This window comes from Montipora capricornis, chromosome 3, assembly GCF_036669925.1.
Source record: "Montipora capricornis isolate CH-2021 chromosome 3, ASM3666992v2, whole genome shotgun sequence".
NCBI classification, from domain to species: domain Eukaryota; kingdom Metazoa; phylum Cnidaria; class Anthozoa; order Scleractinia; family Acroporidae; genus Montipora; species Montipora capricornis.
The window spans coordinates 72,174,245-72,200,997 of NC_090885.1; the positions used below are offsets into that span (position 1 = coordinate 72,174,245).

The following is a 26,753-nucleotide window of genomic DNA, read 5'->3' on the forward strand; positions in this document are numbered from 1 at the left end:
TCAAGGTGTGCTTCGCGTTAGATTTTGCATACCAGTATCAGTAAGGGAAAAGTGAAAGTTTTAATCTACTTTTGTTTGCTGGTGGACTTTATGGTCCGTTGGTTTTCTTGAAAGCGTCTGCTATATTTTAAAAAGAGTACGACAAAACCTTGTAGATTGCTGTTCAGTAGTGTGTAGATGATACGCATAAACGGTGTCTTTTGTGATTTATTCTCCACATTTATTTCTTATACTAAGAACTTGAGTCCAGCAATTTTTTGTCAAACCTAGATTGTGTTCGCTGAAATACTTTTGAATATCACTGGAAGTTACAAACTGATAAATGCCGCCACGAATGCACTTACCTTTCAAATCCTTCTTGCAACAAGGAAAGTGCTCTGCCAGTGATCTACCGAAGGACGGTAAAAAAGTGCATTTGTCGTTCCGTCTTTAAACGACCATTATTTGTCAGCTCTTTTTTGCGGGACAAAACAAGTAGTAAACTGAACTGAAACGGAGTACCTCTCGTGTTTTCGAAACTACAACTTTGCTGTGACTGCATGTTCATTTTAGAAAGCAATTTCAAAGGAGCAACGAGATATGCATATTTCGATGGTTTTTTAAAACAGCACAATGTAGCCATGTTTTTCCTTCAAGTTAAGCTGGGCTTTCTCGGGTTGAGCAAACTGTAGCTTGAATGGTGAAAAATGAAATAATGATTCGCGTCGGTTCGGTAGGTGTATACTGATTTTTTTTTCAAGTGCCTTACTTTGTAATACGCTTTATATTAGACTCGAAATCATTTCTCTGTGACAAATATCTTTAAAAGAAGCAGTTATAGCAGCATTTGTCGCAATCACCAAGTCATTATGTTGGTTTTATTGGTTATGGAACAGTGACTTAAGGAGCCACAAGTACGGTAAAATTGCTTTCATGCTGTAAGATTATCCCTTAACATCAAATAATGAAGAAAATGTTCAGTTTTATGGCTGAATGAAATTTCATTTTTTTATCTAGCTAACAATCAGTACCAGTATTGGTCACGTCCTTGTTTTGATCATATCCCAGTCGCACTTAACACACCTGCCGTGGAGACGCAAAGGAGATTTGGAGGGATATTTATTTTCTTTCTGTCCGCCATTTCTTCAGACGAACGTGTCCTACGGTTACTTTTCAATAACTTTTATCATATAGCATTAGCATGTGTATTACTTAAGTAGACTTAGCTGCTAAGGAAGGAGAGTTTCTCCGGCTACAAGTGAAAAGAGAGGCCTGCTACTGTTTTTTTTTTTTAATTTCTTCGGGTCTTCGCGTAAGGCCAGTGACTGACATCATCAATTTGAATTTCTTAATAGAGAACAAAGAAGCTCCAGAAGGCAAGCTCTATCCCTCGATTACCGTTTTCTATTGGCATTTCTCTTTTGCCTTCAATGTGCCTTATTTTTACTTGTAAAGTCAGTAAAGTTCTCTAAGACAGACACCATATGCCCCACCTGTCCATCTAAGAGAGGCATATGCCTTTTATGCAAAGATTCCGGGCTGCTCATTCTCCAGATAACTTACGTCCTGCTAATCACTACCTGACATAACAATGTCAACTGAGAAAGAAACGTCCGCTTTTTCTGTTATGAACATGTGGAATATGTTACTGTAGAACTAATATTGCTGCCCGTAATCTTGTTGGGTGTTGTATTTTACATATCTTCTTCGGTTTCAATTTAACGGAGATCACGCTTCTCATATGTCCCTTGGTTGTTTTTAATCAAAGCGTACGATATCCGAGTTGACTCGACAGGACAGTTATCAAACTTTAACAAATTAACAAAACGAACGGGATCACTACTCTGACGGCCTAAATTGTATGGATTTGTTGCTGTTTATTTAAGACGCTCGTTCAAACTCCTATCTCTTTACTTCAGTAGTCTTTCACCATTCATTTAAGAATAGTCCAGCTCTCCGTTTGCATGCCATACCAATTAAGGAGGGAAATAGTAGCTGAACCTAACCTTCTCATGAGGACCAAGCTGTTAAAAAAGAATATTAGTTGTCCACTCCAATCTCTTTCTAACTCAAATTGTTTCCAATTTGAACAGTGATTTCCGTTTCTTCTGAGTGATCGCTGAAAGTAGGAAGCAGGGACGTCGCAGTGGTGTGCATCCTGGCTCCCCACCAATGCACTCCTACTACGGTTCCCGATGACGCCCCGACGCGGGTTGCCGAGTTTGTTGAAGTTACTCAGTCTCCTGTGCTCATGTGGGTTTTTCTAAGTTATTTTCCCCTCTCCTAGTTAAAAATAAAGTCTTCGATACATGTTTCTTTTTAAGTCGTGAAAATTGACAAACATGAAGCAAGATCTCAGTCGGTTTTCATTTTCTTTTTGCCATGAAAGTATCGAATATAGACGATAATCATCAGACTAGCGAATGCCATTCCAGTGCAAGCCCTTACTATATCATTTACTGGAAAGGGCAAAGGTGTATTGACAATGAACACAATAAACTCATCTGTTAAGGAACAAAACGTGTAGTTTTCTTGCACAACGTAAGCACGAAAGTGATACAATCCGGAACCTTTAAACTGTATGGAACTGTTCAATTCTTGTTTCAACACTGCAGATGAAAAACCTGAGAAAGTTAAGTCACTCGATGAAAGTATCAAGAAATCCTGCCTTTGATTAAGTTCCTCCAGATAAAATGGGAATTTTAGCGCTTGTGTATCGCTGTCTTCTTGTAATACAACAAAACTGGGCTTGAGAGTTTCGCTAAACAGCATTCGATACACAGTGTCTATGCAGTCGGAATGCTGAACAAGGGAAGATCCTCTCATTTGGTCTGTACATCCACATTCTGATCGATACGTTTTCCCCTTGCACTGTTTATAACGCAGCGTATTTCGTGTTGCGGCGTAACTAGTTTTGTAGAGGGGTTTCTGCGGGTCAACATTGTACGTATTTTCCGACATCGGTATCGCTTTACCTCTTGAGGAAGGGGCTCTGTAATTGAATGGAATTCTAAAGTTTCTCACAATGTCTTTGAAGTCAGTCACTTCGCCATATAAAAAGTCATTCAGAGAGAAAGGTACGGGGTACAAAAAACGCAGCTTTTTAGTGGGTGAGCAGCCTCCGTGAAAAGTATAGGATGCCGTCTTGCACAACAGAGAAATCGTGTGATGCAGTCTCACAGAAATTGATGAAATTCCTCCAATCGTAAATGGTCTTTTTGTAAGAGTTATATTAAGAGTATGGTTCATGTTGGACATACGGTAGAAGGACTCTACTTGGAATAAGAAGGTGTTGCCAATGTACGCTCTTAATGGAAGCTCTGTTGGACTTTCGTCGGTAAAACCTTTACCCATACTGCGGATAGTGAGGGAAATCTTCTCGTTGGAATCCAAATGGTAGAGCCCGAGTTCACTGAGCGGTTCTTCAACAAGAAAATGCCGACACTCATCCTCTGCTAGCCACCAACCTTGAACATGAGGTTGTGGAATGAAAGGCACGTAGGACTCATTGTTATGGTTCGCCTTGTAGATACCCCAGTTGTCTGTATAATTTCCGGGTTTTATATTATCGGATTTGATGACGCAAACTGCAGCACTTACAACAGATATGATTAAAGCCCATCCATGGTTGTGTTTCAAGACTCCTCCAACCATTTCGTTTGAAAACGAAAACTTCCCATCGTCGCTTATTATTTCAGCCAAGCCGCTGTCATTATCTGTTTGGCCTATACGAAGCAATGAGGAATCCGAAGCGCGAAAGGCGTGGAAAGGACGAAGATCAACAAGAAACCAAGTTCCTTTTTCGAAAACCCCAACATAGGTTTCTGTACCGTTCAATGCCGAAGGAAGCCTACCAATTGCCAACGAAGGACTGGCACATGTCGCTAAAATCAGACTTAATCCTCCAAGTAAATAAAGTGTTTTACCAATGTCTTCCCCTCGCCATCCAGAATTGTTAACTAAGTTATGAAGTTGTAAGTAAGCGTACGTACCCGTGATGTTTATTTCAAGGTCGTACCGAAGAGCAGGGGATTCTGATGTATTCGCAAACGGGATTGGCTGTATGATGTCACCGATAGCACGGGCGCTAAACTCAGTTATGCTTGAACTTTCTTTCAATTTAGTTATAAGGGCGGAACCACCATTTTTTATTCGAAGAATCCTTCCGACATCAGAAGCGTGGAAATACTCGCGGCAGTCAATATGGTCTGAAAAAAAAGCATCCCCGCAAAAAGCAGAAAATTCAACTTCTCTCTCAGAGACAAAGGTCACAAGAAGTGGTCTGAAAAGAAAAATCCTGTCTTCTCTTATTTTTGTTCGAAAATCGATGTTGTAAGTCATGAACTGGAGCGCATTAGAAATGTTCTTTATGCAGATTATGTTGACTGACTTTTGGTGACGAAAACTTGCCATCTTGAATGAACAGAGGGGGTTCTTTTGAGATGATTCGATTTGACTTACTCGCGGAATGCCTGACCAACCACAATACAAAGCGCCATGTTTTGTCACCAGAACAAAAGCATCTCCCATGGTGTTAGCAAATAGTGATGATACTGAGTCACCTCGTAGATACCTGTCCAACACTGACTGAAACGAGTTTCCTCCATCAACAGATAGCCATACCTGTGTGACACAGTGGATTTAGTGTGAAAGGTCGAATGGCAGTCTTCTCGTCCCCAGAGGACGCGACTCTTTCGGTAAGCGCCAAAAGAATCGCGGACTCTAGGTTTTGTCAATCAGACTTCCTTTTTGGAGATTTTTAAGGGAGGGGAGGGGGAGGTGACTCTTAACTACCAAACCGCTGCTATGGACCCCTTCAAACAGTCACTTTTCAAATTCCTCAAACTCTACAGTTATCTTTTTTTGCCAAGTGTGTTTTATTTAACATTCCTTTGTCTAGTTTAACTCACAAGCATATTGGTAAATCACATGACCAAAACAGAAAACGCCTAAAACCTCAGCGAGTTAACGATGTTTTTCACAATTTTTGCAACGCAACAGTATGAGAACATTCTAACACAAAATCTGCAGCACGGATTTTTATTTCTCAAAAAAAATTATGACGTCATAAGGCACTCCTTTGATACACTTTTCAAAATATCAGTTCCATTTTTTGTCCAAATAGAAATGTCATGCTGCAGTTTACGAAAACTGATGGGATGGTTCCCATCCGGTGAAAAGATTGCCTCTTCCTTTCGTTTCCTGAAAGCTTTTCCCTATTTTTTAGTGAAACGAGCGGCAGAGGACTGGAACTAGTTACGCATGCGCCTTCTGATTGAAGGGATTTCAGATTTCCATTCAACCATTCATGCAACTTTCTTGTAGGGCTCTTTGACTAAAAAGCTTCCATAGCAACCATTACCTTTCTGTAGTTAAGGACGTTCGCGCCCAAAATGTTCCTACGTACAAAAAACTTGCCGCGCAGAAAGGTAATGATCTACTTTTGCCAAAAAGCCAAAAAAATGGGGGGTCACCGTGCTCGTTTTCGAGATCATGAAGTGCACTTTTAGAAGATTGCGTTATTTTAAGACGATCTTAGCTTACAACTGTCAGCAGTAAAAAAGCTACATTAGTGAAATTTAGATGAGGTAAACGTACTCAATTCAACATAACTAATATAACTAAATTAACCTTTGAAGCTGATGTCTTTTTCTGAGGTGAAATAGACCTTGAAAAACGATACATATTAGTCTAAGAAAGAAAACTTCGGCTTACCTGGGATCCGTAAACGAATATTACATGAGTATGAGCGTGAGAGATGATCCTTGAGAATGTTAGGTTATCCGGAAATCGGAACACTGGCTGTACGAGTTTGGCGTGATATGGATCAAGAACTGCTACCAAGGAACAATCCTAGTAACGCAGATGAGTACATTACATCAAATTCAGAATCTTTGTGCTTAAAAAAACACCTTGAACTTATACTTTGCCTCTTTTATTATTAATTTTTTTCGCTTTTCTGGTGAAATTCTCTCCATTTTGACGTCGGGGCTTTACTTGTTTTTATTGATAAGTGTTTTGGAATAAGTAGGGAACCACCTGAAAGAACCTTGCGATATTAGGAGAATTGCATAAGAGTTGAGTTATACGTTTTGAGAAAGTGAAGACACCTCTACCCCCTAGTCTCTTTGCACCCTCGCTTCCCCCTTGGAGGAGGGGTGGTTTGCAATGTAAATGCGAGAAAGACATTTCAAATAAAAAGAAAGAACGTCTTAATCACTGTTTTGTAAATATTTTCCCTTGTTTCATCCAACTTGATTAATTTTTTCAATTTTATGGGCTACAATGTAAACTTCTGGGTTTTCGGTATTACCCAAAAAAGTTCTCCATCATATATTATTACTTTTATCAAATGCAAATCTGTGTGGACCTCCATAAAAATGCTGAAGAAATTGACAAGCCGCAAGTTTGCCCACAGTACAATAAATTGGCAAAATGGCTTCATAGATAGGGGAAAAGATGTTTTATACCTTCTTAAGTTCCTTCATGAGCAAAACTACTGCTCTTCTTTGAATGTCCCAAGACACGCCCAGTAATAACATATCTTTCAGCGATGCAGGCAATGCATATGAGGACCATTCTTCGAACGGAGGTTCACTTGTGAGAAGCATTGAAGTTTCATCGTCAGACATTGTATCGGTATAAATCAAGTATGATACCTGCTTTCTGATTAACAGGTCATGTCGATCGCAATGACTAGTATGATAAAATTTGAGCCTTCCGGGTGTAACTGATCCTGCTTTAAATGCTTGATCAAGTGATTTGGGAATGTTGGTTACTTGGTAGAACTTGACCTGAAACAGACGATATGAAAAAAAATAAGAAACATGAGTTGACTACCATCCCTGTCCAAAGCTGCTAGGATAACTCGTCGCACCCCTGTTCATTTGTCAGGAAGCTTTGGTTAAATAATTCTTATTAGAACATTTGTTTTGGGATTTGTGTCAATAATGAACAGGGAATAGAATGCAGCCAGCAGATCTCCACTTATGTCCAGAATTACACCTAAATACACGCACGCCCAATTGAAGTGTTTCTTTAAGCCGTCCAAACATTTTTTACCTATTTCCAACAATAACGTTAAGCGTTATTTTTTGGTTGGGGTAAATATAGCTGTTTATCATTTAACTAGACCCTCCGTGAGGGTACACTGGGTTGCCTGTGGTACGTGCAGCGTTCCACGCATTTTTTTTCAAGTTTGGGGTGGGGGGGGGGGGGGGGTCACTCAGAAGTCATACCAGAAGTCATACCACTCGATGTATAAAATCTTTCTTTCCTTACAAGGACCGTATTAATCGTTCACAACAATCCAGAGTTATTTACAGAGCAAATTGTTGGGATTGTAATGGTTTTTACATCGGTAAAACTAAACGGCGGCTTCACGATAGAAAAACCGAACATTTTAAGGCCCTAGCTAAAAATGACAATACTTCAGCCATTGCTGACCACGTCAAGGCCACTGGACATAACATCAAGTGGGATCATTTTAATATTTTAGCGAAGGGCAAAACTGACTATCATTGTAAAATAAAAGAGACCTTCTTTATTCAAGAACTTGAGCCAGCTTTCAACGTCAACGTCGGAAGTGAAATGCTGATGCTTTATTAATCTTTTCTGTTTTTATTAATATTATAATTATTATTATTATATATTTTACTGTTAAGTATTTGCTTAATCTAGGTTCCAGTCCCCTCATCCGCTTTGTTATATATAAATAGCTGTTTTAAATTTCAACGGTTACTTTTGAAAATGTATGTAGAGCCCATACGAAACGTCAAGTCATAGTTAAAATGAACAAGTTCAATATGTTTATCACTGCTGTTTGTGTCTTCCTTTTGATCATACCAGAAGTCATACCAGCAGAGGCCCTTTGGCTCACAGGTCCTCACACGTTCGTACGACGAAACAGATCCTTTTCTGAGGTTAAAAACCTGGCTACCGGCCTATTAATTAATCATTTGTCATAAAGAAGAAATTCTTGTCCTCTTTAAAAAAAATTGACACGCATTGCTTACGTGTGGTAGTGAAGTAACACAGCGATTTATTCCATAATGTCAACTGAGCTGTGTGTTGTCTTCCAGGAGATTCAAGTTGTCCTTGCGTAATCTGTAGCTCTAACAGTGCACGATATTGTTTTGGTATTGTCTATCATTGTAGTGCCAGGGTAGGAGTCTTCGGTAAATAGCCTGAGAAGACATGTGGTTACTAGCAAAGTACTGAGCCCAGAAAGATTGAAGAAAATAAATGGGAAGTGAAAAACATTGTCTTCTGGGATGACATGTTGACAGTTGTCTTTGCGTAATATGTAGGTCTAACATTACACGATATTGTTTTGGTATTGTCTATCATTGTAGCGCCATGGTAGAAGTCTTAGATAAATAGCCCCTTGAGAAGACATGTGGTTACTAGCAAAGTACTGAACCCAGAGAGACTGAAGAAAATAAAAGGGAATCGAGAAACATTGGCTTCTGGGCTGACATGTTGATCATGCAACTTCTTTCCACCACAAGTGTAAGCGTGCACTGACAGATTTGTAAACAAAAGTTGAAAGCTGAGCGACCTAAGAAATATACCACTCAGTAACAGAAGCATAGGACCGAAAATTCTATTTTAATGCTATCAAATGCGAACCAAGCAAGATACAGATTTTGTTAGCTTGCTTTATGCAAAACAAATATTGAAGTAAAAGTAAATAAATATGGATACACAATTTTTAAGAAGAGCAGAAGGAAGTTTCAGGACGGTCGATCGAGCATAAAATATTTTGCCATCGGTAACAAAATCTACGACATGAAAACAACATTAATCTTGAAACACGAACATAAAAAGTTACCATCAGAGGAAAACAGTTTGGGAGATTTTAGTTGTTTTGTTGTAATTGTACAAGTTTGGCTGCACAGAGTAAATCGCACATCGAATTCAGCGGGCGCAGTGATCAAGTTACCGCGTTATGTGTGAAGCATCTGTATCAAATGATGCCAAGCTACCGGGTTTTTGTTTTTGTTAGTTTTCTTTTTCTTTCGATTGTTATAAATTTTGACAAGAAATGTGCAAATTCAACAGAAAGATCACAATCGCCCAACTCTCAGAGGTTGACCATTGTTTCTGGAAAATCAAAAATTTACTCTCCAAGACAAGGTTATTTATCACCAGGTAATTCCATCGTTTTGGTAATAGCAGCTACTTTATTATTCATCAGCGTCACAATCTTTTGCCGATTTTGGGGGTCATTTTGTTGAAACTCAAGCACGCTTCCAACACACCTGTTTATTTTCGTCACTTATGCGTTACCACAAAAATTCTCCCCGCCTCACATTTCCAGACATGTATGCAAATTTGCTAAGCTCGAAAATTACACAACATGATAAATTTACAAAAGCTGGAAATTTCACAGAAATATTTTCCACCGAAACATTTCTTGAAACAAGCAACATATTTAATAATTTCCTATAAGAGGCACGAAACCCTTCATATTTCAGTTGCGTGCGTGTAAGCGAAACACACAATCACAAAGCATATGCAATTAAATAAATTTCTGACAGTTCACATTCAACCCTTTTCGAAAGAACCTTGACCGTAAATAATAAAGCACAAAAGAGACAACAAGCTTTCATTCAAGTAATTTTTCACTGCCACGTTTCCATTTTTTTTAACCTTTGCAGAGTTGAGTACAAAATGAATGTTACTTGCCAGACAAACAGGCAAACTTTAAATAGATGCGACTTCAGTAAACACTGTGAGACACACAACAGAGATCACAGATCTACTTGTGGTGTTCGATTCCTTCTCTGTCTTTGTTGAACCCGAAAGTTACCAGAGAAATTTCCATTTGGTTTCAGTGTTGTACGTAACACCACCTTGGCGAAATATTAGAAGTACAGCATATTTTGATTTCGGCTCGACGGGCGAAAGATTCACGCTGTCGAAGTCCATTGCTCGTCGCTTTTTTAAGATTCCAGATCTTTATGTTTCACCGCCTGTCTTGACGTTCCATTCCTGATCTCCATGTGGGTATATTTTCTTTAAAGATGTACTAAAAAGCCATTCGCGTTACAATGACTTTCGACGCCATTACAGGTTAATTGTGCAGAGCAAACTACGCATTACCCCAGCCCCCTCAAACCTAACAAAATACGCACAGAAGACTCTATGCACAAAGACACCACTTAGCAGGGGAGTGACAGGCAAGACTTTTCCCGACACGGAAAAAAATAACAAAAAAACCCACGAAATGAAACCGGGATTCCGACTGGGTTTGGCAACCCAGTAATTAAGAAGCAGCATTTGATTTTGGGGACACTTTGTGTCTTTAATTGTCCGTATTCTGAGAAGCGAGTAATGTTGAAGATGGGGAGAAGAGCCAGAGGACACCTCGTGACGCTTATTGAAATCGGCGTGCATCTAAGCATGGTCAATCCTGGACATATAAGCGCCAGTTGGTGTCACCACATGACCACAGTACCAAGGGGATCTTCTGTGATGGTCGTGACTAGAATAGACCGTATTCATAAATGGCGACTAAGTAATTATTCTTTTGACTTTATGCTAAACATCCCCTCTAGCCTCGTTAGCACGAACAAAATTCAAAATAATTTGTGCTCCAAAGTGAGGCTAGTGAGGATGATCAGCATAAAGACAAAATAATAATTTCTTGGCCGCCATTTATGAATACGGTCTATGGATACTCCAAAATAAGCTGAGACACTTACTTTTGTGTATATAAGGTACCAAATGATCGTACTAAAGTTTTACTGAGTTCTACTATGGTGTCACCAGAACAATTTATGAAAGCTAGCCATTTCCTAGTCGGCGCTTATACCTAATCACTAGAGATCAGTGCCCAAGCTAGCAGTTATTCTCTGCCTAAATAGAGTGTTGTTTATCTGCCAAAGCGGGTTAACACTCAGGCCCCAGTTGTTCGAAGGGTGGATAGCGCTATCCACTATCCACTGGATAACTCAATCGGTTTTGCTAGTGTTTATCCACTGGATAGTGATTTATTATGTGGATAGCGTTATCTACCTTTTTGAACAACCGACACTAGGTTGTCAGGTATTGCCACGTGAAGTCACCAGATGTTACACCTGTATGTGTCACGAAGTGTCTCACCATATTTTGGAGTATCCATTTTAGTCCTAACCCCTCTCTGATATGCCCTCCCACCTACCACCTCAGTTTGGAATTCATATTTCAGATGAAATCTACTTAACACGTACTGACCTCTTTGGGCAGAAGAATTTGTCAGAAAGGCCTCCTTTTCCCCTTAAATCAAAATTTCTTTCTCTCCTTAGTAAATTGACTGTTTATATTAACGACGAGGATTCAATAAGCATTCAGAAGGCTCAATGAGCGGTACGATAAAATTCGGCCCCTATAGCGGAATAGTGTGGTAGCCGAATGATGACTAACTTGCAGACGTGTCATAGTGCATCGTGAAGTTACTTGTTTTTATTAAATTGCTACCATAGGGGAAACCTTATGAATGACTTTACCTTGGTTTTATTTTCTCCTTTGGTAGCGTTGAGAATGGACTCCGACCTGATGAGACCTTTTGTTGTTACCAATAAAATGTAGTTATCCACTAATGTGAAGTCCAGAATTGATAGTTGTTCGCAGTCTTCAAATGAAGCCTCCTTGCAGATGGAGTATTGGCCTGGTTGTCCAACAGAGCGGTAAAGAAGATCATACCAGTGAGTGGTATTGGAAGTAAAACTCCCATGGGTTACAGCCAAATAACACCCTAAAGACAACATAGCAAAAAATAGAAGGTCTCTGCATTTGGCATTTCGAAGCAATATATGCTGTTTAGAAAATTTGAAAATGTTTTTTTTCCAATCACAATTTCCATACCTTATAAAATTTCAAGAGAATGAATAATCCATAAAGTATCGTACCTGTAAACGACTGTTTCCTTGTATTAAATAAAGGAACCAAGACTGCTACAGCCGGAGAACAAGGATGCTGCCAGTAAACAACATCTTTTGGAGGAGAAATACCAGTGATGGAGTCAACTAAAGTGTCGCCAAGTTGAATGGAAAGTAACGGTTCTATATCTGGAAAAACAACTGTACCCCAAGATTCAAACAAATCAAGTCCTTTTCCGAGTTCTACCTTGTACGTCCAAGGTACGTTTCCGTTTTTGTCCACCACGCAATAATCGAGTACTTCTTGTTTTGAAATGTTCTTTGTCCAGTAAACGCTGTCGTCTTCGACAAGTTCATCGATGTTGTACGACTTTGAGCACTGTAAGGATATAAATGTAATCGTGGGGAACATTCCTTGGTCAGCATATTGCTGTACTAAAGCATTTCGAGACTGCGAGGTGTCCCAGGAACGATTCCTCAACTGACAGCGTATGGGCAAAATTGCCTCGCTGAAGTAGAGTAGACTATGAGGTTCCTCAAATTGAGATAAACTGTCGGTGAATAACACAGCTTGCACCGTTTCCTCTTCACTATTGTATATAAATGCTTCACTGTGAAACGTCTGAAGTAGCGTTAAGGGAAAGTGAATAGAAAAAAAGCAAAATAAACCGAAGCTAGCAAACATCTTCGGCCCTTTTCGGTCTTTCCCTGTTTTCGAAGGAGGTTGGCTGCTGGCGCGACACACAGATTTGGCGCGAAAATCGGGAACCGACAGCGCTAGCCTGAGTATATACACATAGTTTTACGTTGATGTTTGCGTTTATTTTGTCGCAGTAAGTCGACACATTTATAGTAGCATTTTTCATTTGTCGCGACAAGAATGCAATTGAAAAATCCAGCCTGCCAGGTGGTACCTTATGTCGATTTCGCTGAAATATCGCAATGGGTATCGACTGAACTTTCTCAGCTGCTTTCCTTTAATATAACATTGAACCGCTGCAAAAAAAATAGTGAAGGGGCCGTAATACTTTCTCTCTCTGCTTGGAAATATTAAATCTAAGTGTTTTTTCAGTCAAGAATCAACTGAAGTCTTCCGGGACTGCTGGACAGAAATATGTTTTGCCCTTATGATGCACACTCAACATTTCAATGTCTTATAAGAATCCAACCAATTTTAAGGTCACTATTTTGTACTATAAAATTGCATTCAGTTAATTGACATTAGCAAACGAAAACTTCCGGTGTTTTAACCTTATGGGGCTAGTTTACGGCGAGGTTGGAGCACGATTCATGCAGTGAGCGGGCAGTTCCTAACCCGTGGAGTCATTATTGAAGTGATACTCAAGACCTGAGTACCAACCGAGTACTAAAATGTGTTTCTTCAAGAGAAAACGAGGTCATAGAGCGAATCTCCCGTGTTTGGCCCTATTCCGATGAAAATTATTTGAAATGTATTATTGCTGTGTGGTTATTTCAAAGACGACACCTGAAATTGCATGGTCAGTTGGTGTGAAAGTGGACCGAGCGGTCATGGAAACAACAGATGAAAATAACCATCTCTGCATGGACGCCTAAAAATAGATTCAAATAATTATCATAGGGCACAAGGATTCGCTTTCATACCTCATACTCTCTTGGTTTCTTTCTTTTCCATATTGAAGGATTTGACATATGCTCTGTTCACACAAATGCCTTTTCGAAGACCTCCGTTTTCTGCTTCTTGAAAACGCTTAAAGAACGTTTTACGTCTACGTTACAAAACCACCCAAACGAAAAGAAGATATCCGTTATCGTCACCAAGCTTTACTTGACCTTATATCCTTTCTATATACTTCACATGCTTGAACTGAGTCCAAGGTACGATGAAGTGCGATATAAATTATCATGCAAGTTAACCCCAAAGTTCACCGAGAATTTTTCGAAAGCTCTTTGTGAATATTTTGTTCTCTTTCAAACTGGTCACGTCATATATAAAACTTGTTTGAAAATATAAAACTTGTCACGCCATATATAAAACGTGTTGCAATAAAACTTCTCACTCCATATATAAAACATAACTTGTCACATACGGCTATTGGAACCCAGTACCGCGTCAAAGGGCGAGAACGAGGCGATGAACTTGAGTTTCCGGGATTAGCAAAATGGCCTCTCACAGAGACCTCGTTGAGACTATCAAGTCTTGTTGATGGTCTTAGAGACCAAAACAGAGTGGAAAGGCAAAGAGGTGATCAAAAGGACCTAAATGAGTCACTGCCTCGATTACTAGAACAAAGTGAGGCAATCACCGTCGGCAACCTTACGCGAAGTCGTCATTTCAACAGCTCTGCGTCACTGATGGCCTTACTGCCAGCAACCCGGAACGATTGGCTACAAGTAGAACAATGAAACTGGGCCTCAGTGATTGTGATCTGATCTATGCTATACGGAAGCAGAAGCCCACTAGACCTCGACCTAAGTTCATTGAATATCGTAGTATGAAGGGCTTCGACAATCATCGTTTCCTTGCTGATGTTGGTAAAATCCCCTGGAATACTTCACTGCAGGATAACCCGTGAGATCTCCTCTGCAATTCACCACACTTCAAGCTCTTTTCAGACCGCGTCAAACCACCTCTGGAGTAATTATTATAACAGAGATGAAGTTGTTGGGTTTAACTATAGTTCATTTTCACTGTCACGCAACAAAAAAATTAAAATCGAAATCGTTCAATGAAATAAGCCAAAAACTTGGAATGCTGTAGGAGACAAATTCATAAATAACCTCACCAATTCTCAGGTCTGTGCACTACAGCTTTTCTGAGTTACCCAGGGTGGAATCCCATATGAAAAGGACGGGGGTGCTTGTCGCAAATTTTGAAAAGGACCCCTAAGAGGTACCAAGATCCTGTCTGGGAGGCAGTGTGGCCCAGTGGTTAGGGCGCTTGCCTTGAGATCCGGAGATCCAGGGTTCAAGACCCGCTCTGACCACTCGTTGAGTTTGTTCCAGGTAGTCCCTGGTTCAACTTCCCAGCTTCACTTGTAAATAGCCAACTGGTTTGCCTCTGGCCAGTTGGGATTCTTAACAGTTGTTGTTGTTCTGTTCCGTCGCTTCGTTGTGTTTCATTGGCCCTGAAAAGCCCCTATGGGGAGCGGTCAATTAAGTATGTATTGTATTGTACTGTATTGTATCTTGTGTGCGTGGTATGAAATTTGTTTCACCCCTAAGAGGTACCAAATCATGGGTTTTAACTAGACAAAATTAAAAAATAGTTAATTGTCAAATGTCTCCAGTGTCTTAATTTTTCAGCTCAATACCCTAAGGTATCCTAGGTACCACTAAAGCTCCCGCTGTGGAACGTTTGAGGGTGAACACCCTAAGAGGTACCACCAAAACCGCTTTTTTTTAACCCCTTAATGGTACGACGAGCACCCCCGTCCTTTTTGTGAAGAAGTCCCCTCCCCTCCCCCCCCCCCCGCCCCTCCGAGCTGAGTTATTTGCCGAAGCGTGCGGTACTGGGTTCCAATAGGCGTATTGCGTGTCAAGTATTTTTATATATGGTGTGAGAAGTTTTATTGCGACAAGTTTTATATATGGCGTGACAAGTTTTATGGGAACAACTTTTACTTAAGGCATGATAAGTTTTATATTTTCAAACATGTTTTGTATACGGCGTGACAAGTTTTATATTTTGTATAAGCTAAGATGTTATATTTAAGGAGAAATAAGTTTTATACATTTGATGATAAATTTTACAGATGACTAGAAATATTTTTGATGCAAACGGCATTCCATACCGGTTCATCGAAACACGTGGTTATGTCAGTTCAAATGACAATATCAGGAACACTGTTTGATCTACTTTGCTCAACTTTTCGTGAACTTGCAAGTCCCTGTCGTGTTTATCATTATTTAATATTGTGCATGGGTAATGAATAAGGTTTTTGAATAATAATAATTATAATTATGGCATCCACTCGTTTCACGAAGACCTTCCGATTTTAATGAGAAGTAAAGTATGCTGAGATCCATTAATTTCTTTACCTAAACTAACTCATGCAGTATAACCTCGGCAACCATTAGTATTTTTTTCAATATTGTACAAATATCTCCGTTATTATTTTCAGCACGTGGTACCAGTTTATGTTAAGACACTTTCGATGTACATTAAAATTTTGTTGAGGAGTGGATACTTTTGCTTAAACTTTACTTATTTTTGTTGAGATTAGCACCAAATTGCCATGTTACAGCAGGTTCGGACTTAAATCAACCAACATGTATCGACCTGTATCTGTAAGTTTCATTTTGCGGCATAATCGCTACAATTAAAATATGGGCTATCATGGCTAACAACTTCCTTGATGTTTCTCATTAATGTTGCCTTCTTTACTAAAAATTGACTTACTGATGATTTATATTTGCCAAGTGTTGTCAGGGTAAAACGTTTGGGAATAGAACACTTATAATAAATACAAATAAATAACGGGTATCATTTATATTGCGCATTTCCACGTGGATATACTCAAACGCGCTTCACTGCAACAAAGATCAGAGAAAAGAATATTTCGAAGCAAACATTACATGATAAGAACCCCAACTGGCAGGACATCACTAGCTGGCAAAGTATATTCAAAATTAATGAGGGTGAAACCTTTAAAACACCCTGCACACTGCGCCACAATAACTTTTTAAAGGTCAGAAGAAAATTTAAAGTTAGCGGGAATTTTAATGCAAGGCGGCAAGAAAACTTGGAAGTCTACCTTCGAATTTGATGAAAACTAGGAAACGTCATCGTTAGTCAGCCACAGGACAAGCTAAGATTCGTCTCGCTGCCAATACTTGTAATTTAAAAATATTTGACGTCATCTCGGTTAATGCCAAAGGCGTTGTTTCAGCTGGTCAATGGAAGTTGGTTTGCGGTCAGCTTTAAACAAAAACATCTTATCTTGTCTGGGTTAAAATTCTGAATTTTCTTGGTCACGTTTTGACAGTTACGTCTCTTTCTTTGCAAAAAATTATTGTAAAAGGTAGAAATTTCAAGTGAAGCCTTTCTCTGTCAGCCCTCGTGTCGCCATTTACAACATACGTGCTTTGTAGAAATAAAGTCCTCAAGGTTCCGTGGGATTGTTAGGATATTGGTCCAAGATGGCTGTGAGATAACGAACTTCGATGAAAATGAGAAGGATTCTAGGTTTTAAATTCATACGTCAACGGGGCAAAATTATGCTAATATGAGTACCTTTTGGCTATTTTAGTTTACATCTTAGCAATTATTCATACGATACACCTAAGAACCGCGAGGTTATTCAATATTTGTCTGGCGAGAAAAAGTAGGAAAGTTTGATCTTCAAAACAGCTTTTAAACTCGCATATTTTTATAAACCAGTTCAACCACATTTGCAAATATGTTATTTTGCCTTGTTAAGAGTTCCAGCTCATGTTGAAATACGAAAACGTTTTTGAAAGAGAATGGATTTATGCAAGAATTGTGATTTAATTTGTTGTTTATGGCTCTTTGGTACTCGGTGTATTTGCAAAACGTTATCCTAGTCGCATGAGAAATCTTAAATGTCAGTGTGAAGCGGGGTTAAATTGACCAACCCAGTCTATCTGCTGGTGAAAGCGTGGTGTGTTCAGTCTGTTCAGATCATTATCATCTTCAAAGAGAAAACGATTGAACTTGTACGGAAGTGGACGTCTTTAGTTTTCGCTACTTTTGCGCTTTCGGTATTGAGAGAAATAAGGAAACAGAGTTTTCTTTTCTTCATATATTGCGAAATCAAGCTTTAGTGTTATGGACGATTTTTATGGCCGGCCGCCTGGCTCCTTTAATCCTTAGGTTGTTCAAACAGGTTTTCCATTTTTTTATGTATTCTTACGGCCCGATAATACTTGATGGTCGGTGTTATTTCGAAACAGATATCTTCTTATTTTTTATAGTGAATATTAAATTTCTAGCTGTGCTTTTTAGATTATCTATGGCCAATAAAGAATATCTGTTATGATAGCCAAATGTGTTGACATTTTTCGACAATTGGGATTATTAATTTCCACATACTCAAATGTAGCACGAGTAAATTTCGCGCGTGCAAACAGTAACTTCTTTTCTTCTGCGTCACCGTGAATTGAAATTAAAACTTCCCGCGTGAGGTAAAGCGAGTGCTATCTTTTCGTGTTTTGTCTACCTACTTAGTTCGACCGGGCAATGCCATTCTGGTATCCTTTCAAGCATGTCGCCTTGCTCCTTGGTTTAATGATGGGCTTGAGCACGAGGAAATGTGAAAGAAGACAACTTGGAACTTTCAAAGTATTGAAAATACAAATTTGAGTTTATTTTTCTTGACTCAGTCACAAACGTATTTTGGCGGTCACAATAAACGATGAGATACTTGAAGAACACTAAAACATGCAGTAAGTAGCTAAGAAAATGTAATATCTGAAAGTAAACGAGTGCAGAGGTTCGCTTGGTACATTACCTCTTTTACTACTCTGATAACAAGAAACCATGTTATACATCGCATAAAAAATGACTTGAACAACCGGAAGCCTCAAGGCTCAACCCTGGCTGCATGGTTTAATCTAGAACTGCACTGTCGGAGGTTGTTGGCGATATCCAAGGAAGGTAAGAGGTGTAATGGGGCTGTCTGATTTCTTTGGTTTGGCAGGAAGGTGACCAGAATTGAGCTGATATCAGTAATCGGCAAGTTGACTCGTAAGAATAACAAGGAACAGCTGGATTTTCCACGAGGGAAGCTGAATATGAAGTTGTCGCCTGGTACCCAGTTGGCCATGAAAAAGTTGGACTTTGTGACAACTTGTGCCTGGAAAAATCTCCACGACTGAATTCGGCTACGAACGATGGATGGATCCTCCAGTTGCAGCCCTTCTTGTTAGAAGCTACTTCACCGCGTACAAAACAGTCGTGTAGGGACAGATTGTGTCGGACCGTGTTTTTCCAACGAGCCCTGTTCTCAATAAATTCAGGAAAGTGTTCCTCGATAAAACTGTAGATATCGCTCAGAGGAAGTCTTTGCCGTGGCGAGCTGAGGATAGCAAGCGAAATTGCAGCTACATAGGACAAAGACGAAGAATTTCGCTTCCGTTTCTGCCTTTCGCTTTCTACTCCTCTTTGTGGTCTAAAGTTCAAAGCCAATGCTGCTCGCCCTTTCTCCATTTTGCTTGGTTGAGATTCACTAGAAAGATGATTGCCCCTTACTGGACTAAACGGAAGCAGTTTAAGACTGATGTCTGGCCGGGTTCCAGCCTCAGTATGCAATTTATGCGATTAGTTGACAGCACCTATTGTATTTCCTTGTTGACCCATTAGCGAGGTGCTTAGTTTCAAATAATATTCTCTCCATAACAACCATCACTTGTTTTTTAATGGGGCATTTTGAACACCTGGGACAAGTCATGGAGAAAGGACTATTGAGTAGAGCTTCATGAGTCTTAAAGTAGATGGTCTATACAACAATTCCGAAGACATTTACCGACTTTTTTTTTTTCAAAATCACTTTTTCCGTATAGGATATCAAAGCTTAATAATGAATGTTTCCTTCCTTGTCTTCCTTGTTATGGCTCCAGTGTGCACACGTGCTGTCGTCAATTTTGATTATTAAAACTTCCGCTATGTTATTAAGATGCACTATATTTTATTAATTAACGTCGTTCAAACCTGCAACAAATCACTTGTCAGCAAATTCTGAATATGGCCCCCTTTACTGAATAGTTATTTTGGTTAATTCATTTCACCGGTTGCTCAGCCTGCAGAAAATCTCATTTGTTCCCATGTTAATTGCACTCAATGGGGTAACGCATCCAGTTACCAGGTGGGCTCTTGCAGCTTCGATCACTTCGTTGTGTCATGCTTTGAAAGTGATCGCCTTGCTTTTGTTGTCCAAGGGTCGAATAGCACTATTTACCGAATAAATACCCAACCGGTGAATAAATGCTATCAAAACTGATTGACTCATCTCCCTTGAAGAAATCTCTATCCACTCTTCGAACCACCGGGCCTGCAAAATAAGTATGGAATAAGTTTCAAGATTCATATCGGGCGGTGGCGTTAGGCTAAAATCGTATTGTTGCACGAGATGTCATCCCACTGTCTCTTTGTGAGAGACCCGGCTCGATCGCAGAAAACCCCAAATTCCTTGATTGTACTCACTTGGTAAGACGGCCGTGATGTTGGTGCCAAAACAATAGAAAAATGTTGCTTACAAGTGCTACTATGAGCAAAAATCAATTCTACTTTTTCTTTATATTTCAAAACTATGTTAACTGAACACTAAGTGACCGAAGTTTTAAGCCTTCATTTTAAAAAGATACCTGTTTATTTTGAGTGAAATTTTCCTAATTAATGGTCAGCCATTACTAACTTTAAAAATCTTTAAAAATTCAATGCGTGTGCAAACGCATAAATTTTGCATGTGTTTTGCATGTATAATAAGCTGCGTTTATACGCTGCAATTTTAAGCCAGTGAGTCTTTGAAGTCATCTTATCCTCGATCCTACCCTCTGAGGTCCAATCGGTCAGTCTTGATCGTGAATAATGGCGGACCGTGAAATCCAAAACTTGCACTCAAAGCAAACAGCCTTTGGATAAAATTCGAAGCTCAAAATTTTGCCAGTTAGGTGTCAAGCAAACATTCTTTCACTAGAATCTGAAAGAAAAAGGGAAGTGCTGTTTTTGATCATAGTAGCACTTTAAGTTTTGCATAAGAATAAAGTCAAATTCCCAAATGACTTCACGTGCAATCAAAGAATAAGAAACAATGATACAAACATTGCTATGATTTTTAGCAGTTATTTTTAATGCAATTGCCACATTTTTTCTTACACAGTTTTTCAAACTGTTTCGATTCTTGTAAGTTTTATTCATGAAATTCGTTTTCTGGACCATCAGATAGAGACGCAACCCGAAGAATAAACTCATCGTTATGCAATCGAGGAATGAATTCCGTACAGATCCCTACTTCATTATGCATGCAGAATAAATTAATTATTCATTCGCGCTATTGTTTTGTAGAACAATACGTATACCCAAGAGAACCGAATATATACATGGGTAATTTGTACTTACGGGATGAATAAAAACGGATCTCATTTTTTCTCTCCCTCCCTCTCTCTCTTCTTTCCCTTCATCGCCCACACCGTTACTCGTTTTTGTCCCAGCTTTCCCCTTTCTATCCCTTCGTCTTGTTCTTATTTCCAGATCCCGCTCGGCTTTTTTTTGCCATTTTATCCCATGATATGTCACTCTCAGCTTGCCTTGAATTCCGACCTACTGTAAACCTCTGGATTACTTGTCCCTGTTCTTTACCACTGAACTAACGTGTCAAGTTGCTAATTCACACCTTGAAAATGATATTTATTTTGAATTCTGGCTGACTATTTACATAACAATGATACGTAATTATATACACGTGCCGCGCCGAGCACCTACAATCGAACTTACACTTGTAGGTTACCGTTAAGAGATCCCTGTTTTACTACTCTTGAAACAACCCATCCCTTTAATAATGCTAACCGTAACCCTAATCACGACTAAAGGCACTGTTTAGGCTTAAGGTTAGTCCCTGTGATAGTTTTAGGTTTTCCAGTATTGCTGTGAACTGTGACCTGCTTTTCCTTCATGCCCCGTGCGTGCGGCACACTTACAAGTTCACTGCGTGGAAGAGTATACCACGCTTAAAGTCTGATTGGTGCATCTTTCATGGGAAACTTTCATGCACGAGTTCATTGCAATTAAAATCGTTTCATATTTCCCTTCTTTTGAAGCAAACTTGTGTCTTCGTAATATTCAAGATGGCTACCGAAGTCAAAGGGTCACAGCAATGGAAGATTTGAACATTTGGAAATTGTCCCTGCTTTATAGCCTTTCCAGAGTTGTGCATAGAGTGGTGCAAAGAAAACAATTTATTTTCGTCTTCTGTGTCCAAAACCTGTGTGAAAACGCAGTCAGTTGGCAAAGACAAAGTGCCGCATCGGGAGATGGATCTGTTTCGCGATGCTCAAGAAAAAACTGCAATGGATAGCCTTCAATCCGCCAGAACACATACTAATTTTCTGACCGTAAACTTTCCTTGAAAAAATATTAGCCCTAGCTACCTGTGGCCCGAAAGTTTACAACTGCCTACAAGACAAGGGCTAAGATCATCTCACCGCAGTGAACCATCGCCTAAACTTCGTCGACCCAGACAAACGAGCCCGCAGCAGGGCATTGAAAAGACATGATGGGGAGTGAAACGAAGTATGCCTCGTAGGGAAACATCCATGGATCTCTACCAAAGCTATTTACTTGGAAGTATCATTGAGCATATTGCCGATCTCTACAAAGAGCGATAAATCGCAAAATCCCTCTAAATGCACCGTTCGTGATCCTAAATACAGGAAAGGAAGAAAATATACAGTTTGCAGTGTCTCGGCGAATTTTTAAGCAGACTGGAAGAACAATTTCATGATAAAAAGAGCAGGTAGCCATTATATTTCTTATGACAGTACTTTTATCTGGTTTGTTTGTTATATTTGCGAATCTGAACCCTATTACAACGATTGCTTGAAACTCCACTTCTTGCGCTCATTCTAAAACTGAAAAATGGGTAAAATTGCAGGAAAAGTGCCGAAATTGCAGGAAAAACTGTTCGATTTTCCGTATTTCAAACAGAAGTTCGACCGACTTTTTTTAAGTCCATATAGACTTTTAAAAAAAACCTCTAAAAAGAAAGAACAAAGCGCCACAGTCCCAAAGGACGTCTATTGTTTTCTCGAAACAAAGGAGTGTATGCATAATGAAGTAGGGACCTGTGCGGAAATCTTGCCGCAATCGATAACAAGCAAATTCGATTATTTTGTGTCAACGAGTCAAAATCTGCATTTGACAACATTTTCTGAAGGCGTCATACAATGATGAACATTATTTATACCTAGTGACATGCAAATACTGGTGCGTATGGACAAGTGTCTGTAGATGAAAGAGATGAAGTTAACGTGGGATGCTGCTGTTTGTGTAAAATGTGGAAGTTGGTTGCAGATGTCACTGATCCCTGAAGCCACCTGACAGTTATAAAGGACATAGTAAAAGCGCTAAGGAAGGTTAAGTGCGATGAGAATCGAACAGTTCCTTTGCGACTTCATGAATCAATCTTACTCAGCCCCCCCCCCCCTCCCCCCTACCGTGAACATCGCAGAGGCTATTTGCCTTTACTGTCAGTTTTTCCTTTTCCTTTGATTTACACGACAAATCGTTTATTTTCACGACGTTTCAAAGTCATCGTAACTCCATTATCAAGTGATAAACAAATTTGCATACTAGGTGTTGTAAAGAAAGTTATACAAATAACTTTGCCTTGATTGAATCACCTTGGACATTTAGAGAAGGTAACAATTCCCTAATGTACGTATAGCATTTCATAAATTAAAAAGTCATGTTTAGTCTTAAATTTTCTTAAGACTTTAAAGTGCTGAATGATATTATCAGGCAAACAATCGTGTTTTTTAGTAAAATGTTTCTTGATGCTAGACGAATTAAATTTATGTTCCTCACAACGTTCGTGTAGGTGCCTCATCATAAAACCGATATAGTTTTCATCACAAAAACTACTGTTAGGAAAGACACCCTGTTTAATAGACAAGTTTATATGAGTGCGTCAAAGGCTGGGAGATTACAGTTGCAACAGTAGAAAGCAAAACAGGATGGACTTTATCTATGCCAAACGATTTCTTGGTATCTAATCCTTCATGCAAAAGTAAAACTCTTAATTCAGTAACACGTTCAAAAAGAAGTTGTCCCTCTTTACGCGAAAAATATGACTTGAAATGCTTCGTTTGTTTTGGAAGTTTGAATTTAGGGTTATCCGGTATATCACGAAAATACTTATTGATTTCATTAACAATAGAATGGGGCGTGTAAAGACTTCATCGTAAGTTTGCAATTTGGAAATATACGAAGATGATTTCTAGTTAATATTATTCCACATCTTTTTAGAACAAGACGCCTATAATTGCGTATCCGTGGGATGCACAAACCGTTAGCAAAAATTGTCCAGTTACAGTGAACTAGAACTACGGGTAAACTTCGGAAAATGGCGAGAGATTACCAGAAGATAAATTTGTAATTTAACTAGAAATTATTTGTTGTACAAACAGAAATAGAGGTTATCTCTTATTATTAATGCTACTAAATTTGCAAATGGCAGAAAAGAGGCCCCTTAGGGGTTATCAAGATAGGGGATATTTAGGTAAAAAATTATAAGGATACGGGATATCTGGGGTAAAAATTAACGGGATACGGGATATTTAAAAAACCGAACTGGTATTATAAAGATACAAAGCACAGGAATTAACGGGATACAGGATATTTAGGACAAAATTTAATGGCATACGGGATACTTAGAGCCCCCCCTTCTCCTTTTCGGGCCTCAACAATATCAGCACAGCAAAAATATCAGAATTTACTTTTACCAAAGGTTTTTGAGGAACTTCAGGATGAAAAGGTGAGATTTCTTTGGAATACTGACTGGAGATCGGCCGCTTCATTCATTTGCTTTAGTTTCTGTAATGAAACAAATTGAAAATAGAGCATTGTTTTTGTTTTTCTTGGCACTCCAAAATTTTGAAGGGACAAAGAAAGGGTATTATTGTATTTTTGATATTGTCTAATTTGATTTGCTTTTTGTATTTGGTTGTTTAAGGCTTTTTTTTTTCAAATATTCTTTTGACGTTTTTGATTCCTGTACTAAGAGGAATGGATTTTCCGTTTTCGCTGTCGAATGTCATTGACCTTATTTGATGCTAGGCCAAGTGTCTACTAAAATTAAGCCCGTTCGGATGGAGTTAGTACTTGGATGGGAGACGACTGCGAAGTCCTGGTGACGACAATATCTAATTCTTTTTTTAACTTGAATATTTTTTTTTGGCCGTTCAATCAATCAATCAATCAATCAATCATTTATTTTAACACTTAACGTCAAAGAGCTATAAAACTCGTTCAAAATACGAACGTGTATAAATAAAATCTATAATAATTACAGCCATATAATATAATTCAATTTTAAAAACAACAAAAAGCCACATACTAAAAACGTGACTTGGAAAACTCTAAAACTCGTTCTAAAAGCAGTTTAAAAGCTACACTTGTACACTTTAAGACACGTTCTAAAAAACTGCAATCCTGCAATTTACTTCTGAAGTCACTAGAATCACTTGAAAGACGCACATGAGAAGGCAAACTGTTCCATAACTTAGTTAATGAATAAGTGACAGAATTCTTCTTAAATTTACAATTAAATTTAGGTAATTCCAAATTCAAGCCCTCGCCTCTTAGCCTATACGGTGTATGCCTGTATTTAAAAAGGCTAGCAATATATGTAGGACCCGTACCATTTAGACATTTAAAAAGAAGTATTAACGCCTGATGTAAGCGCCTACAATATAAATATGTCATGCTAGCCGCAGTGAGCAGTTCGTCGTATGACATTGACTTGTTGTGCCCGATTAATGTTCTCAAAATATAACAGTTGCCATCTTCGAGACTGTTGCGTTGACGCGTACCTATGCCTACAAACAAAGGACCACAGTATTCGAGATGAGGTAATATAAATTATCATTTATCATTGTATCATGAGGAAGAAAACGCCTTATTCTTCTCAGAGCAGAAGCCTTGGCATAGGCTTTCTTTAGTTGATCTGATATGTGTTTTTTATAGGATAGGTCCTTGTCTAAAGTTACTCCAAGAATCTTAATAGATCGGAGAAATTATATTTTAGCATTATTAAGAAATAAAGAATAATGATAGGCACAGGGTCCGACAGATAATGCTTGAGTCTTAGCACAGTTCACTGTTAAATAGTTGGGCTCAAACCACGACGAAAGAGCCTGGAGATCCTTGTTGAAGGAAAATTCTAGAATGGTGGGAGATACATCTGACAGGTAGGCAGTCGTGTCGTCAGCGTACAGCCGCAATGAGACATTAGGAACACAAAAATTCATTAATGAATATGTTGAACAACAACGGACCCAATAGTGAACCTTGAGGAACGCCAGATTTAACTGTTTTGAAGTCAGGGCATACGCCATCTAATGTGACACATTGTTGACGGCCTAGCAGGTAGGTGGACGTCAGTTCCAAGGCACGTGTAGAAAAGCCAAAGGCCTTCAACTTCGCGAGTAGAAGGCTATGGTCTATGGCGTCAAACGTGTTGCTCAAGTCCACAGCGACCGCCGCTACAGCTTCCTTGTTATCAATACTGCTCCTCCAGTCTTCCGTCATTTTTAGCAATGCAGTGCAGCAAGAGTGAGTTTTCATAAATCCAGATAAGTTTGAAGACAAAACGTTATGAAATGCATTCCAAGTTTGGTCGTAAATGACTTTCTCAAACACTTTAGATAGCGAAGTTAATATTGAGACAGGGCGGTAGTTTGCTTTGTCTGTGTCAACTCCCCGTTTAAAGACAGGAGTAAGGCGCGCTTGCTTTCCATTCAGACGGCAATGAACGATTCAGGATACAGAAGTTGATCAAATTAGTCACATTTTCGGCAAGTACTGGGGATCCCAAACGCAAGATTCGTTGTGAAATGCCGTCTACCCCAACTGCCTTTCTCGGATTAAGGTGATCTAAGATCCGTTGAAGGCTATCTTCTGTAATGTTGTCGGTTTGGTAATGTCATTGACATGATCGATTTCCACTAAAGCTCGTTCATGGGAAGACCACTGCGTATTGTCCTCGCGGAAGACTTTCAACCTTATATATATATTTTTTTATTTCTTTACTTGAATTCATTGTTGTTTTTCGTTGTTAAAGGCTACTTTCTAATCTTCTTTTCACATTTTTTGACTCCTGTATTGGGAGGAATGACGTTGGAATTCCCAAACAATTGTTTCTAATGGCGGGTGTTGACTCACAATGGCCAAATGAACACTCTGGTTCGATCGAT

General features: G+C 39.1%; 2 protein-coding genes across 2 annotated transcripts; both read right to left on the reverse strand.

Annotated features, from left to right (window-relative positions):
- Nucleotides 1–1,716: 1,716 nt before the first annotated feature.
- LOC138043937 (cation channel sperm-associated auxiliary subunit beta-like) lies at nt 1,717–13,378 on the reverse strand. The gene is made up of 5 exons (XM_068890467.1): nt 11,874–13,378; nt 11,472–11,719; nt 6,450–6,773; nt 5,695–5,832; nt 1,717–4,602 (listed from the first exon to the last, which is right to left on the reverse strand). Exons 1-5 carry the CDS (start codon nt 12,526–12,528, stop codon nt 2,335–2,337), a joined length of 3,633 nt encoding a protein of 1,210 aa, XP_068746568.1. The 5' UTR covers nt 12,529–13,378; the 3' UTR covers nt 1,717–2,334.
- A 5,015-nt stretch (nt 13,379–18,393) lies between these two features.
- On the reverse strand, nt 18,394–18,993 carry LOC138040782 (forkhead box protein L1-like). The gene has a single exon (XM_068886455.1). The coding sequence runs from the start codon at nt 18,991–18,993 to the stop codon at nt 18,394–18,396; it is 600 nt and encodes a 199-aa protein (XP_068742556.1).
- Nucleotides 18,994–26,753: the final 7,760 nt, after the last annotated feature.